At 41.2% G+C, this 15,129-nt stretch overlaps 1 protein-coding gene across 2 annotated transcripts in view; it reads right to left on the reverse strand.

Moving 5' to 3' along the window:
- The window catches only part of TNFSF4 (TNF superfamily member 4), a 29,548-nt gene extending 16,051 nt beyond the window's left edge, over positions 1-13,497 (reverse strand). The window contains exon 1 of one of the 2 annotated variants that reach the window (XR_002142204.2): positions 11,505-11,785. Coding sequence is in view for 1 of the 2 variants with exons in the window: in XM_002916947.4 (XP_002916993.1) it covers positions 13,274-13,426 (153 nt within the window). In the remaining variant the exon portion in view is untranslated. Of the gene's footprint in view, positions 1-11,504; positions 11,786-13,273 lie in introns of those variants that run through there. The other variant, XM_002916947.4, reaches the window with a different exon arrangement.
- Between the last annotated feature and the right edge of the window lie 1,632 nt (positions 13,498-15,129).

Raw genomic sequence — 15,129 nt, forward strand, 5'->3', positions numbered from 1 at the left:
GCTGTGCAAAATAATCTTAGTAAGTATGAATAATAATTACCTATGTTTTGCAGATAGGAAAATCAGATTCAGTGTTGTTAAGGAATTGCTCACGAATAAACAGGTATTAACTTGAGTTTGGTTGAACTCCAAGTTCTTGATAATAACCCTTCTCTTATCCTATACTACCTTAAGAGGGGAAAAAAAAAAGCCCTATGAAAACATTCGTCTGATGGTCCAAGATTAATTTGAATTATTTTCATCATCAATACTGATCAGGGCTAATATATTAGGTTTTAGATAGTTGTTAAAATATTCAGATATATCTCAAAATATCCAGAAGTTCTTCAGAAAAAAAAAAAATCTCTTCAGCCAACTCTACAAGGTTGTCTGCATAGTACAAGTTGGCAAAACTTTTAGCTCAGCTCTGATTAGGTACAATTGTCCTGGCAAGGGGCAGCAGACCCATGAATAAGTATAAAGTAGGCAGCAAGCAGGTGCTGCAAAGAAGAGCCAGAATTAGGTCCTTTCTTGGCCTCTCTTAGCATCTTGAGCACTGACTTGTTCAAGAACATGGATAGGAAATGTCTGATGTCTAGTGTTTACCTCGCAGTCTGTACCATGTTCCCAAAAAGGTGATGCTTATTTAAAGAGCTCATCTTTGGAGAGTGTGAGTTTCTAATTCTGACTCATTGGGATGTGGCATGAGGCTGCCAACTTCATACTCATTTGGCAGTTGTCCTGGAGAGGGGCATCTGTGGCAGGAGTGAATGACACTCATCAGGGGTGCCTGGGTGGCTCAGTCATTAAGCGTCTGCCTTTGGCTCAGGGCATGATCCCAGAGTCCTGGGATCGAGCCCCATATCAGGCTCCTCTGCTGGGATTGTGCTTCTTCCTCTCCCACTCCCCCTGCTTGTGTTCCCTCTCTCACTGGCTGTCTCTCTCTCTCTGTCAAATAAATAAGTAAAATCTTAAAAAAAAAAAAAAAAGAATGACACTCATCAAATATGAAAGCAGGAAGTGGGCTCTGCATTCACTATGTGGGCCTTGCCCTTCCTCACTTGATATCAGGATGGTGTCAAGATCCTACATGGGAGTGCGCTGGGGTGTGAATCAGCGTTGGATGGTGGGGAAACAGATCTTTGATGGGGACTCCCCACTTCAGCATGCCACCTCCACTGGGATGTGAACCACTCCTTCCCCCACCTTGGGCTTCATGTCAATAGAGGAGACCTGAGAGATCATGAAAGCACAACATCACAAGCTGTCAGGGATGTTGCAAGGAGCCTGAAAAGAAAGACGGAATTTTCCATACTTGATTCATTACAACAGGCTGGGGACGTAGACTCTCATCCTGGTGCATTTAATGAGTCCTCAGTGCAAACAGCCCCTGACAAAGGGCCACCTCTTATCAGGGAAGTTCACACGCCCATTCAGAGAAAAAAAAATGGGAAGAAAGGGCAAAAACTGGTTCTTTGGCCAGAGAGACTTTCTCTATTCAGAAAACCTTATCCAAAAGGTGTATTTCTTTTTTTTAATAATAATATTTTTTTATTATATGTTAGTCACCATACAGTACATCCCTGGTTTTTGATGTAAAGTTCGATGATTCATTAGTTGCGTATAACACGCAGTGCCCCATGCAATACGTGCCCTCCTTACTACCCATCACCAGTCTATCCCATTCCCTCACCCCCCCTCCCCTCTGAAGCCCTCAGTTTGTTTCTCAGAGTCCATAATCTCTCATGCTTCATTCCCCCTTCTGAAAGGTATATTTCTTTTTTTTTTTTAAAGATTTTATTTATTTATTCGACAGAGTTAGAGACAGCCAGCGAGAAAGGGAACACAAGCAGGGGGAGTGGGAGAGGAAGAAGCAGGCTCCTAGCGGAGGAGCCTGATGTGGGGCTCGATCCCATAATGCCGGGATCACGCCCTGAGCCGAAGGCAGATGCTTAACCACTGTGCCACCCAGGCGCCCCATGAAAGGTATATTTCTTAAAGATGAAAATATGTGGCTTTGAAAACCTCTTTTTTTTTTTTAAAGGTTCTATTCATTTATTCGACAGAGATAGAGACAGCCAGCTAGAGAGGGAACACAAGCAGGGGGAGTGGGAGAGGAAGAAGCAGGCTCATAGCGGAGGAGCCTGATGTGGGGCTCGATCCCATAACGCGGGGATCACGCCCTGAGCCGAAGGCAGACGCTTAACCGCTGTGCCACCCAGGCGCCCCTGAAAACCTCTTTGAATAGTCTTTTGTGATTTAATAAACACAAAGAAAAGCCATTTTAATTGTCATCCGAACTCTCTCTTCCCATGGCTTCCAGCACATTTTTGCTGTAATCTTTCTCTTAATGTTTATTCTCCTCTCTACTACACAGCCCATACGATATCCTAAATGTAGCCTCCTCTCTCTAACCACTTCCACTCTTCCTGCCAAATATACTTAGTAATGGATATCCCTCAGCGAGGCACTTAATGACCCTCTCCTCTCTATCTCTGAGAACAAGAACTGTGGTTTCATTGCCCGAATGCTTAGCAGTTAACAAATTCCTAAGAGGACTCTGGGTATTCAGGTAAACAACCAAACGAAGCAAAATCATCCGTGTGATATGAGCACATTTTCAAAATTATAAGATTGACCTAATGCAACCAATTCTTTATATCTTCAAGTGAAAGATTTTCTTATATCAGGGTTTCCTTTTCCACATTAACTGGGGAAGTCCTCAAAGTACACTGACAGAAGGGTCTGCCAACTGATTTCCAAGAACTCCCTTCCTCACCTTAGTGATTGAGTTAAGTCTCCACCATAATATCCTTGTAGCAGCTTAGTCTCGCACCTGGAAGGGTCAGTTTATAATGTACCCACTGCATTATCATAAGTCTTACAATGCCTCAAACATAATGGTGTAGTAAATAAATGTCTGCTGAGCTAAGGTGAAACTTAGACCCTTAAACTATGCCCAGAACTTAGCCCCTTACGCTATGCGCAGACCTTAGCTGGTGGCTCCATAATCACATAATATCTGACATGGGCTCTAGCCAACACTATATATAGCTCAAGGTTTTTTTAAATTGCCCTGTTCATCCTTGAGTACAAAGGGAGTTGCAAAATTATTACAATCAATGTCTTTCTATTGGAAGTCACTCATTTGCCATCTCACTTGCTGTACAAAAAGGAAGGACTGTTGCTTTGGGAGGGCAACATAGTAGAGCAGTTAAGGCATTGGTCTGGGAATAGGACTCCTGGGTCTTGTCTTAAGCCAGAACAAGCCCTTTCCCTTCCTCAGTTTCTAATTTCCTCATCTGAATATCCCCCCTCAGTTAAACTGAAGGAATAAGCAGTACTTATTCACACTGTGGACTAAGCAATGCCTACAGACTCTTCCATGTCAGAGAGTAGGCAAATCACAACGTTCAAAAGAGAAATCCCAAGAGATTGGGTGTCAAGAAGACCTTTTGAACAGAAGATCTTTTCAACACAGTAAATCCCTCTACTGTAATAAAAGCAGCAGGCCTTCTCCCCAAGTGGCTCCCTCTGATGGTTAGTGAACAATCAAAAGTATCTCTGGTGGGGCGCCTGGGTAGCGCAGTCGTTAAGCGTCTGCCTTTGGCTCGGGGCGTGATCCCGGTGTTCTGGGATCGAGTCCCACATCAGGCTCCTCCGCTAGGAGCGTGCTTCTTCCTCTCCCACTCCCTTGCTGTGTTCCCTCTCTCGCTGGCTGTCTTTCTGTCATATAAATAAATAAATAAATCTTTAAAAAAAAAAGTATCTCTGGTTTTGTTTGTGCAGTGAAGCTCTTAGCCTCATTTGCATGAGCCTAAATAATCCTCAACCTGTATTCTGGTGCAAACTGAGATTGGTGACTGGTAAAAATCATCAGTGGGATGATGATGGTGGTGACAATGACAATGAAATTTTTAAACTAAAGCCTTCCTAAGGTGTGGTATAAAGATAAATAGGTAGGTTAGATGGATGGATGGATGGATAGATAGATAGATGATAGAAAGAATCATAAGCATAGGAATAGATGTAGATAGTGGAATATTATGCAGCCATAAAATGGATGAAATCTGGGGCACCTGAGAGGGCTCAGTCGGTTAAGCATCTGCCTTCAGCTCAGGTCATGATCTCAGGGTCCTGGGATCGAGCCCCACTTCAGGCTTTCTGCTCAATGGGGAGTCTGCTACTCCCTCTCACTCTCCCTGTGTTCTCTCCCTCTCTCTCTCCCTCCCTCTCTCTCTCAAATAAAAGAAATCTTTTTTTTAAAAAAAAAGGATTAATTCTTGCCATTTGAAACAACATGGGTATACCTAGGGGGTGTTATGCTAAGTGAGGTAAGTCAAACAGAGAAAGATAAATACCACATAATTTCACTCATATGTGGAATCTAAAAAACAAAAACAAATGAATAAACAAAAGCAGAATCAGAGCAATAAATACAGAGAACAAATTGATGGATGTGGGGGGATGGGGAAAATGGGTGAAGGGGAGTGGGAGGCACAGGCTTCCAGTTACAGAATGAATAAGTCACGGGAATAAAAGGCAAAGCATAGGGATTGTAGTCAATGATATTGTAACAGCATTGTATGGGCACAGGTAGTGAGCTTAGCAAGTGTATAGAGAAGTTGAATCACTATGTTGTACACCTGAAACGAATGTAACATTGTGTGTCAACTACACTCAAATTAAAAAATTTTTTAAAAAGAAAACCAAAGCCTTTCTGATAATGAATGGAAGAGAAACAAAGCACCTATTGCAAAATAAAAGTATGCTTGCTTTACAATCTCAGTCAAGAAACTAGGTATTGAAGCAGGTTGGTGGCTTTCTGTGAAAGTTCTTACTGAAGTTCTTACTGTACCCTACTTGGTTATCCAGTACTTCTCACACACTGTGTGATTGTTTCTTTAACTGTCTTGTTTCCCCACTGTGTTGGAAACTCTGGAAGGAAGACCATACGTTGCATACCACTGCTTCTCGGTGTCTGACAGGTAACCGTTACTCCATAGATATTGTTAAACAAGTAAGTGAATAAGTGGTTTATAGTGAATTAAATAAGTGTCCCCCCATCGGTGTCCACCTAGAACCTCAGAGAGTGACTTCATTTGAAAATAGTGTCTTTGCAGATGTAATTAGTTAAGTTAACATGAGGCCAACTAGATTAGGGTGAGCACGAAATCCAATATGACTGGTGTCCTCAAAGCAAGAAGAGAGGACACAGTGATACACACGGGGAGACGATCAGGCAGAGATGGAGGCGGAGCTTTGGGTAATGCAACTACAAGCCAAGAAACAACAATGACTGCCGGGAGCCACCGGGAGCCAGAAGGGCAAGGTGGGAGTCTTCTTGAGAGCCTTCAGAGGGAGCATGGCCCTGCCAACACTTTGATTTTGAACTTCTACCCTCCAGAACTGTGAGAGAACACATTTCTGTTGCTTTAAGACACCCAGTTTATGGTAGTTTTTTATGGCTGCCCTAAAAAACTAATACATTGTTGAATAGGTATTTGAAATAGTGAGAAAATCACTCTCACATTAAAGTAAATCTTTGATTCAGAGTGTGATGGAACTGGAAAGGCCCAGGGAGATTATGCAGTCGAATCTCATTATTATTTTTTTTTAAATAGCAACAAAAGAGAGAAAATAAGGCTCAGAGAAATAATGAGTTGGTGCCCAAATTGAGGTCCCCTTTCTTGTCTATGAATATACCACACATGCAGTACTCCGTCTTATAAAAATAACCTATCAGGTATTATGCGACTGTTAAAGCTTCATTGATCATGTTAACAACATCTGCATAGGTAGATTTAACTCTCCTCTGAAAAAGAATCTTCTTCCTCAATACCAAGTCACAAATCTTTCCCTTAATTTTTCTTCAAAAACTACTGATGTCAGAAAAAGAAACAAATTTTAAAACAGCCAGACAAAATTTTTAAAGCTTAGCGTCATGAAGTCATGGCCAAGTGTTATGGAAAGAGACAGGACTAGAATTTAGACCCAGTCTTAGTTTCTTTTATTTTTTTTTAAGACTTTATTTATTTATTTATTTATTTGAGATTGAGCACAAGCAGGGCGAGAGGCAGATGAAGAGGGAGAAGCAGACTTCACACTATGCAAGGACTCGGATGCGGGGCTCAACCCCAGGACACTGAGATCATGACCTGAGCCAAAGGCAGATGCTTAATCAACTGAGCCACCCAGGTGCCGCACCCCCCCGCCCAGTCTTAATTTCTAATCCTGACTTTTCTACAAAAACCTAGGCAGGTCTCTCATGCCTCAAATTTCCTCGTTGCAAAACTGAACACAGATATCCGTCTAACTTCCTCCAAGGTTGTAATGAATTAGAAAGGACAAAAGTAGGGAAAAGATGTGCAAAAAATGAGGGGCTGTTATTGCGGGAGTGATACCCCTCAATTATCCCCCCAAAAAGAGCTTTGAGTTCCCAGTTTTTGTCATACCAGATACTGGGTCAGGTTAAGAACTTTCAGGGCGTTGGAAGCTGAAAACATTAAGCACCCAACACACGAGTAATTCAAAATATATTTTGTATTACTGCACTGTAAAATGTGTTTTACAGCTTATTTTATAACCCAACAGGTTTTTATATTTGCCCTTAATGACTGTTTTGCTGCTTGCTTAGAACATTTTGTGATATTGTTGTTTCGTACAGATATTTGTTTATGGTTTGTGTGGTTCTCCAGTCCCATGCCCTAGTTATAGCTACAGGGAAGCCCAGCTTTGAGGGTCCATCGTTTAAACTCATGGGACCCTCACTTCCCCACAGATACAGGGCAACACTTTGGGAATGATGGTTTTCTATCCACAAGTGCTTATTACATTAGTGTTGGGAGTATTAAAGTTGAGTCTATTTGTCCATTTTTCTATCAGTCAGAGTATGTTCTTAAGTAGTGTTTACATGTTATCAAAGCTAGACAAATTTATACAAATTCATAACCCACCTAAGGTTCATTTTAGAATGAAAAGTCTGCTGAAAGGAAAAATAATTTTTAATTATGCTAGTCATATCCCCAGTGTTTCCAGTATTGTGAACAAGACAACATGCCTTTTCCAGATGATTTTCTACCCGATTTAGCAACCAAGTCATTACAGAATTGGATGAACTATATCAAACTTAGTGGGGGGGAATGGAACAGGCCATGTTCTAACTATGTAATTTAGGTCTCTGAACCACCGTCAGACACTAACCCTAATAACACCATATACTACCTTCATAAATTCTCCTCTTCACCCTTTCTTCTCTAACGCAGTCATGAGCTCTTAGAAGTCTGCGTTCCAAAATGCTAGAATTATTACAAGGATTTGTTTGTTTGTTTTTAATCCTAAACATTTCACTAGCAAAGTCAAGCTTCATGAGGTTAAGGCTAACCTTAACTGTGGTATGGTTTCTGAGGTTTGAGTTATGAGGTGTTTGTCCATGTGGATAGGTGCCACAAAGTAAACATTTTAGTATTCCTCTGCCTATGGACGCATGTTCATGAATAATAATCATCTCAGCATTTACAAAGCTCAGTACCACAACATTCCCTCCTCACAGAAGCCAAATTCAAATTTTGGAAGTGATTAAATGGACGCTCTGGGAATTTCACAGAATTTACCCAGGGTCACAAGTTAGAAGGCTGGACTGAACGAGGAATCTGGTTCCTGGTCCAGCACACTGTCGTTTACACCCCAACAGCTCCTTCAGAAATTTGAGGAAATCTTTTGTAATTTCATATAAGGAAGTGTTTTAATTCCTTCGCTTGAAAAGGTGTGGATATCAAAAGTGTGGTGACAACAAAGCACAACAGCTATAGGACGTCAGGACCACAGGTTTCACCTGTGACTGGGGAATAATCTTTCTACTCTGTATTTCTGTTGTTTCCTTTAACTCACTAAATAGAACGTGAAAACAGCATTTTACATGGTTCCTCTAACCTTGCTACCTCCAGATTAACATTCATTTTCCATGAATTAAGAATCCCTGAAGAGGGTGGAAAGCTGCAGTTTTTATAAGATTAAAGGGCACACAAGTAATTGTTATTAAAAGAAATAGAATTGGAAGGGCAGAGTGGTAAGCCCTGGGCAAGGCTGGGTCTACTCCACGCTAGTAGCTAGGGACTGAGGTCAGAGAAAAGGAAGCGGGAGATTATACTCCTGGGTCTATACCGAGAGCCATTCTACTCACTTCCCAAATCTCCTGTGTGCGTGTATGTATTTGTTTCTATATCCATATACATATGTGGCATTTTCCAGCATGATTTCTGTCCAAATTACTCTGTCCTATATTGAGTGCATGGGTCAGCACACGTATCTAAATTTGTCGTTTAGAAAATATCACTACTGTGTAAATAGTGAACAATATCAGGCTCCCGACAGTGTTCATTCTCTTACACATGGATCGGCTCTTGGCTTCCTGCGGAAAGTTTTCTATCTTAATTCCTCAGGAGAGGAAAGTAGGCTTTCTTTAAAAAAATCGTAAATCTGAGAATGGTTAGTTTTACTGTGGTGCCCCCTAGTGCTGTAAGAGATTTGACTCACTCTCTTATTCGCCAACACACAGACCACAGGAGAGAAGCGAAGTTTGGAGAAGCGACAATTCTAGTAATTTTTCCTGTATTCTCTTTTGCATAGACTAGACTAAAGTGTGCTCCCTTAGCATGAGTCACAAGACCCTTTGTGATCTGCCCCCGCCTAGGTTTTCGGCCTCACCTTTTGCCACTTTCCCCTATGAACACTCAACTTCAACCACTCTGAACAAATTGCGGTTCTACCGAGGAAGCCTTCTGACCCTGTCCAAGGCCATCAGCTCTCTTGTCCATTTAAAGAATTTCCACTCCTCTTCTAATTTCGTCTGAAGCATTACCTGTTCCCCCAGCTTCTACCATCTCTGAGGTTCTGGGGTTTTATCTGTAAATAGACTATGTCTAATGCCTGCTGAAAAATCCGAAGATTCTATGTGTTTTTATTCGTACCTCCCCTGAAAACCTGAAAATACTTAATGACAAGCTCAGTTCAACACTTCAGATGTTTCTTTTTCATTCTCACAGAATTGCTTATGAAATGCAAACTCAGGTGTATTGGAAATCACTTATTTGCCCATCTGTCATTTAAAAAAAGAATTTCTAAAAAATGTGTTAGATTACACGGGGACACATTTAAATTGAGCTAATCTGAGATGAGATTTCTTCAGGCAGAAACACCTCTTTTTCTTCCTAATTGATACAAATAAATTCCAAGTTATAGCCTGAAACTTCACCAGGAAACTGTGAGTTCTGATTCTGGGCATCACTGGTACAGAACAGATCACTCATTTTCCAAGTACCCCCACTTCTGTTCTCCCCAACAGTAAAAGTGGTAAGAGTGTAAACCTTTCATTGTGGGATTTGCTGAAGAATTATCGCTAACAGCCCTCACGTATATAAAGTGCTATGGTAAAGGTGGTACAAATCTTGGAAAAGTCCTGGCTTCTAAAGCCCTGAGACATGTGGAGATAATTTTCTTTTTTCTTTTTGAAGATTTTATTTATTTATTTGAAATAGAGAGTTAGCAAGAGACAGTATGAGCGGGGAGGGGTAGAGAGAGAGGGAGAAGCAGTCTCGCCACCAAGCAGGGAGCCCAACGCAGGGCTCGATCCCAGGACCCTGGGACCATGACTTGAGCCCAAGGCAAATGCTTAACCAACTGAGCCACCCAGGTTCCCCATGTGGATATAATTTATGAAAGCTTCGTGCATTATAGGTCAGCTCTTTTCTTTTTTTTTCTTTTTTTTTAATTTATTTTTTTTATTATGATATGTTAGTGACCGTGCAGTACATCATTAGTTTTTGATGTAGTGTTCCATGATTCATTGTTTGCGTATAACACCCAGTGCACCATGCAATATGTGCCCTCCTTAATACCCATCACCGGCCTATCCCATTCCCCCACCCCCCTCCCCTCTAAAGCCCTCTGTTTGTTTCCCAGAGTCCATAGTCTCTTGTGGTTCGTTCCCCCTTCTGTTTACCCCCCACTCTTCCCAGCTGAAACTACAGATACAACTAGGAGCCTGACACTTTAAATGACAGGTCCCAATAAATATCCAAACAGTGTGTATTGGTTTTGGTGACAGAAACACTCAGTTTTATAACTCGTATCATGGACGTTCTTCTAGGGCAACCACGTCTCTCCCCTTTTGAAATAAGGCATTTAGCTAACCCAGAATAGATGTATAGATAAGTACATGATATATAAATAAGTACAGATTACAAATATACGTGCAAAATTTGTTTCCTCCAGTCCCTTCTTAAGAAGCAGGAAATTTGTAAGCTTAGACACAAATATCTATTTACTTATATTTTGTATATCTCAAATCCTCATACCCATTCTCATACATACATTCTATGTATGTATTCTAAAATACATACTCAAAGGATATTAAGCTGGAAGAGACCTTTCTGATCATGTGATCCAACTGCCTTGTGTTAAAATGAGTAAATCAAGGCCCAAAGAAGGAAGTTACAGGAGGAGTGGGTATGAACTATCTTTTTTTCTAGTATCTCAAAAACTAAAACTTCTGCTTTTGGGGCGCCTGGGTGGCTCAGTTGGTTGAAAGTCTGCCTTCGGCTCAGGTCATGATCCCAGGGTCCTGGGATCGAGCCCCACGTCGGGCTCTTTGCTCCATGGGGAGTGTGCTTCTCCCTCTCCCTGCCGTTCCCCCTACTTGTGTTCTCTCTCTCTCACTGTCTCTCACTCTCTGTCAAATAAATAAATTTAAAAATCTTAAAAAAAAATTCTGCTTTTCACATAAGTACATACAACTTAATAGAGTTGTGAAAAGACACAGGTTACTAAATAAATTTGATTGAAGGGAAAGTCCACTGTCAAATGAAGTTTAATAGTTATATTTGTATTTTTTTTACAGAGTTGTACATGTAGGCAGTTATTTTATAAAGCTGAAAGTTAGATCTAGGAAATAAGAAAAAACATGATTGTTCTCCAAATATGTTTTCCTACAATAAAAGAGATCCAGTGTAACTGGTCAAATGATCAGCATTTCAGCTCAATTTCACCCCTCAGTCACATCACTGGAATGTTATGTTTTATAAAAGTAGGGGTTTGATTTACTCACCACCAGCCCTATACCCTTTGACCAAAATTCCCATCTTATCAATGAGTTTAGGAAGGCTACCAGTCAACGTCTGTTTTTCAATAGCTACACTACACCATTCTGTCTCTCTCTCTCTTTCACACACACACACACACACACTGCCACCACCACTGTTTGATCAAATTCCAGGCAGAACACACATGACCCATCTATGTTATCCTTCCCCCTAATAGACTACATGAGATTAAATGTAAGGACCCATTGTGCTGCCCTGGGTCCTAACAGTACAAGAAATTATGTTAGCTACAACAGTCTAGCTAAGAAATAGGAAAAAAGAAATTAAATGTGATGTGAAGTGAAGAATTTCAAATATCTGCGCCAAAAAAATTCTGTACCCCGAGTATATGAGAGCACATTTCTTGAGCCAGCAGCTCTAACATACCTCCTATGTCTTTGCTTCCATTTCTGTGCCAGGACCAGAGAAAGCTAATTCTCTCCCAGAGATCGGCTCACTGAATTCTAGCATCCTGGAAACCCGCACTTAGCTTTCCCTCCAGGCTCTGTCACAGAGTCTCTGGGTGACTTGCCAGAAAGGACCCCTCTCCTTCTCAGCATCTCTTAGATATTAACAGTCTGGGTGGTCCCACCACCAGCTAGCTATATATCTGTTTCACCTTTTCCTCTCTCCTGCTCAGAGCCCCAGTGCAATTGTTGAGCCTTTACTGGGGCCATCTGTTCTGTCTTTCTATCACCCCACAGTGTAAGGAAATATGTAACACTGTGGTTGTCTGAAAAAGCACTCTCAGGGCTCCCAGACCTGGTGAATGCACTCAGCTGTTCTATTTTTGGTCATTCTCTTTGTTTTCTTCTCAGAAAAGCCTAATTCCGGTCTATGTCTTAGGCATCCTGCCATGGACACGTTACTCCTCCCCCATCCCTCCCCCCTAATCGCCTACTCTAATTTTATCCAAGGGGCTCTGCACAGAGAAGGAAATGTGTGACAAGACCAAGAGAGGACTGGCACATTGGTGTGCTTACTAGTCTGCAGACTTGACATGACACCAGCTACACTTCTGGAATTTAGGAACATGAGCCCTCTCTGCGGTACACTGATCACAACCACACTCCCACCAGCCTCTGTGCACCAAAAACCCCCACTTCCTGTAGACAAAGACAAGCCCAGGCATTGGTTAGGACTCTGCTTATCTTATCCTGGTCTAATTTGAGGTACCCAGTCTCCGACATGGCCATGAGAAATTTAAGTTCCCCTTATTTCACCTTTACCAGGGAGAGACTTTTCTAACCTAGTGACCTGCCAAGAAAACAAGGATTATCAGACTAGCCCCACCAAGGGAGCATGGGAAGATGATACATTTATTTTCTTTTCAGTGGAATCTCTTGCAGCCAAGAACATCCTTAAAGACATAATAATGTTTGTAGATACAAACAAGTAAATAAGAAAAAATAATGTAGAAGGAACCAGAACAAAGAGAAGGAAAAAGGGAAAGAATATCTTCATTAAGTGGGGGAAATGCTTAGAAAGATGATCACCCACTACAGGATGTACTGGACAAAGTAGAAAAAGACAAAGTGATATCTGTAAGTTGTGACTGGCACAGAAAGACTGAAAAATCATCTTTGATTAAATTATTGGAGTAAATATTTGGCCTTGTGTGGATACGCACGTGAACACACACTTCTCTGCCCTTAAAATCCATAGGTCAGCTATTTAAAGGACTTGATATTGGTACCTTCAGCATTCCTCAAAAAGCAAATCGCCCATGGGGTTTATGAATACAGTGGGAAAGTGGAACTGGTCCCTTTCTTATTTCCTTTTTATATAAATTCCCTAATCAGATGCTTACTAGCAGAACGGGTAAAGCAAGGGTATCAGTGACTCCAAGCTTCGAAGTGAGAGCTCATAAAGGAATACCAGGATTTTTACATTGCAAAAAGAAGAGGAAGAGGAAGAATCCAGAAGCAGTGCCCTTGCCCTACCTACCTCTGCTGTGCCCCACCACTGCCACTACTGAAAAGAAGGAAGGAAAGGAGAGACAGGAGGGTGTTTGACCACACTTTACGATCACTGAGGGGCAGATGGGGGCAATGAACAGTTTTGGCACCAGATTATTTCCAAGTGACTGGAGCTGCTGGAGCTGCCATCAGCAGGAGCTGGAGGAAGCAAAGTGCCCAGTGGAGCATCCATCTTACCTGGGAAGCATAGAAGTGCAGGCAGATGTAGGTGAAACACAGGAGCAGACCCAGCCCCTGAATTACAGCTGCCACCAGCAATAGCTTGTTCTTCTGGAATCTTCGCCCTGGTGTGTTTCCCACATTGTCGTCCAGGGGTTGGACCCCTTCCATCTTCACAATTTGGATGCAAGGAAGATGAAAACTGTGGCAAAGGGGAGCCTGAGGGAGACTGACCTCTTCTCCACAAAGAAGGAAATGAAGGGAAAACAAAGTTTATCAATCAGAAAATACTCAGAGGTCCCAGGACCAGAGATAAGAGGCAATTGAAAGCGCAGAACGCACTCTCTCAGTTTTAACACTGCAGCTTCTGCAGGCAGGCGGGGGAACTTCTTTGTGACTAATCTGAATTTCCCCTTTACTTTCTTTCTTTTTTTTTCTCTGGGCTAACAGGGAGTTGTTTTTGTGGCATTCCAGTTCTGATTTGAGTGACTGTGAAATGACAGTCATAAAAGTGTGCTAATTTCTTAATTTCTCATTGCACCAGTAACCAAATTGTGGGTCACTTGATAGAGATAAAAATCATCATCCGTTGATGTAGGAGTTCCTCCATCCCTTCCCTGAGGTGTCTTAAATCATAGAAGAGATTTGAGGAAAATGTTGGACTTAATTTCTCATCTGCACTTTATTGGGTAACTAAGCATTGAATCATTGTACAAATATCCATCCATATATATATATATATATATATATATAAGCACACACAGACTGTTCTTGAAGTGAAAGAGAGAAAAGAAGAAAATAAGATGGTGGTCACGTAGCAATAAAGGAGTAAGACCCTCTGGGGTTAGTCCATTACATTACAATAAATACTGAGCATCGACTATTGTCAGACACTGTGCTAGACGGCCACACAATCTTTTTCCCATTTGATCTCTTGAGGCAGATTTAGTAAACATTTACGTGATTAATTTAAAGCATAACAGAAAAGAAGTGGAAGAGTGTCCTGACTTTTTTCCCCTTCCTTCCACTTTTCCTTTTCCTCTTACATAATTTTTGCACGAATGAAGAAATGAACAGGTTGTAATAGACTGTTCCTTCCTTTGCGGTCAGGGGTGGGACTCAGAACTTGGAAAGTAAGAGTATTCTATCAATAGATGGACACTACTTACCCTTGGCACTGAAATAAATGCTATAATGAAATAAATGATGAAATTATTTATAATGTCAAGTCCAGATTGACAAATATCTACCGGATACATAGTAAACCCAGTGCTGTACTGGGGGACATGGGGGTGCTGGTGAGGGGGGATGTATCTTCTGTGGCCAAGTAGGTCTCTCTAAGCTCCCCGTGAGCCGTTCAACAGATATTTAAAGAAAGAAGGGAGGAAAGACTATTTTGATATCAACAATATGAAATGCTATATCAGCTTAATTTTATAGACAATGAATATGAGACATATTCCAAAAAGAAACAGTTTGTGGAAAATAGAAAGTACTTTTATTATTACAGCATAAATCGAAGAAAGTATGAATTAATATCCTCATTATAATCATTATGCCTTGCGCTTGCAGGACACTTTGGTCTTCAGAAATTCAAGTTGTCTGGAAGATAAGGTAACACTTTACCATAGACTCCAAGCCAAAATTTAAAAGCCAAGTTCCACTGAAACTTATCTCTAGCTAGTTATGCCTATGAACAAAGTATGTGTAACATGCAGGGTGTGGAGGGGGAAGAAATGAAAGAAAAATCAGTGTATAGAGAGCCCAATTCTTGTGTAATAGCTGGTAATCATAAATAGATGTTAAAATTGGTAACGACTTACTCATTTATTTTCAAAACCCAACTAAAAGAGTCAAAGCCTAAAATACCATCA

The sequence above is a fragment of the Ailuropoda melanoleuca genome, chromosome 8, assembly GCF_002007445.2.
Source record: "Ailuropoda melanoleuca isolate Jingjing chromosome 8, ASM200744v2, whole genome shotgun sequence".
Classification (NCBI taxonomy): Eukaryota; Metazoa; Chordata; class Mammalia; order Carnivora; family Ursidae; genus Ailuropoda; species Ailuropoda melanoleuca.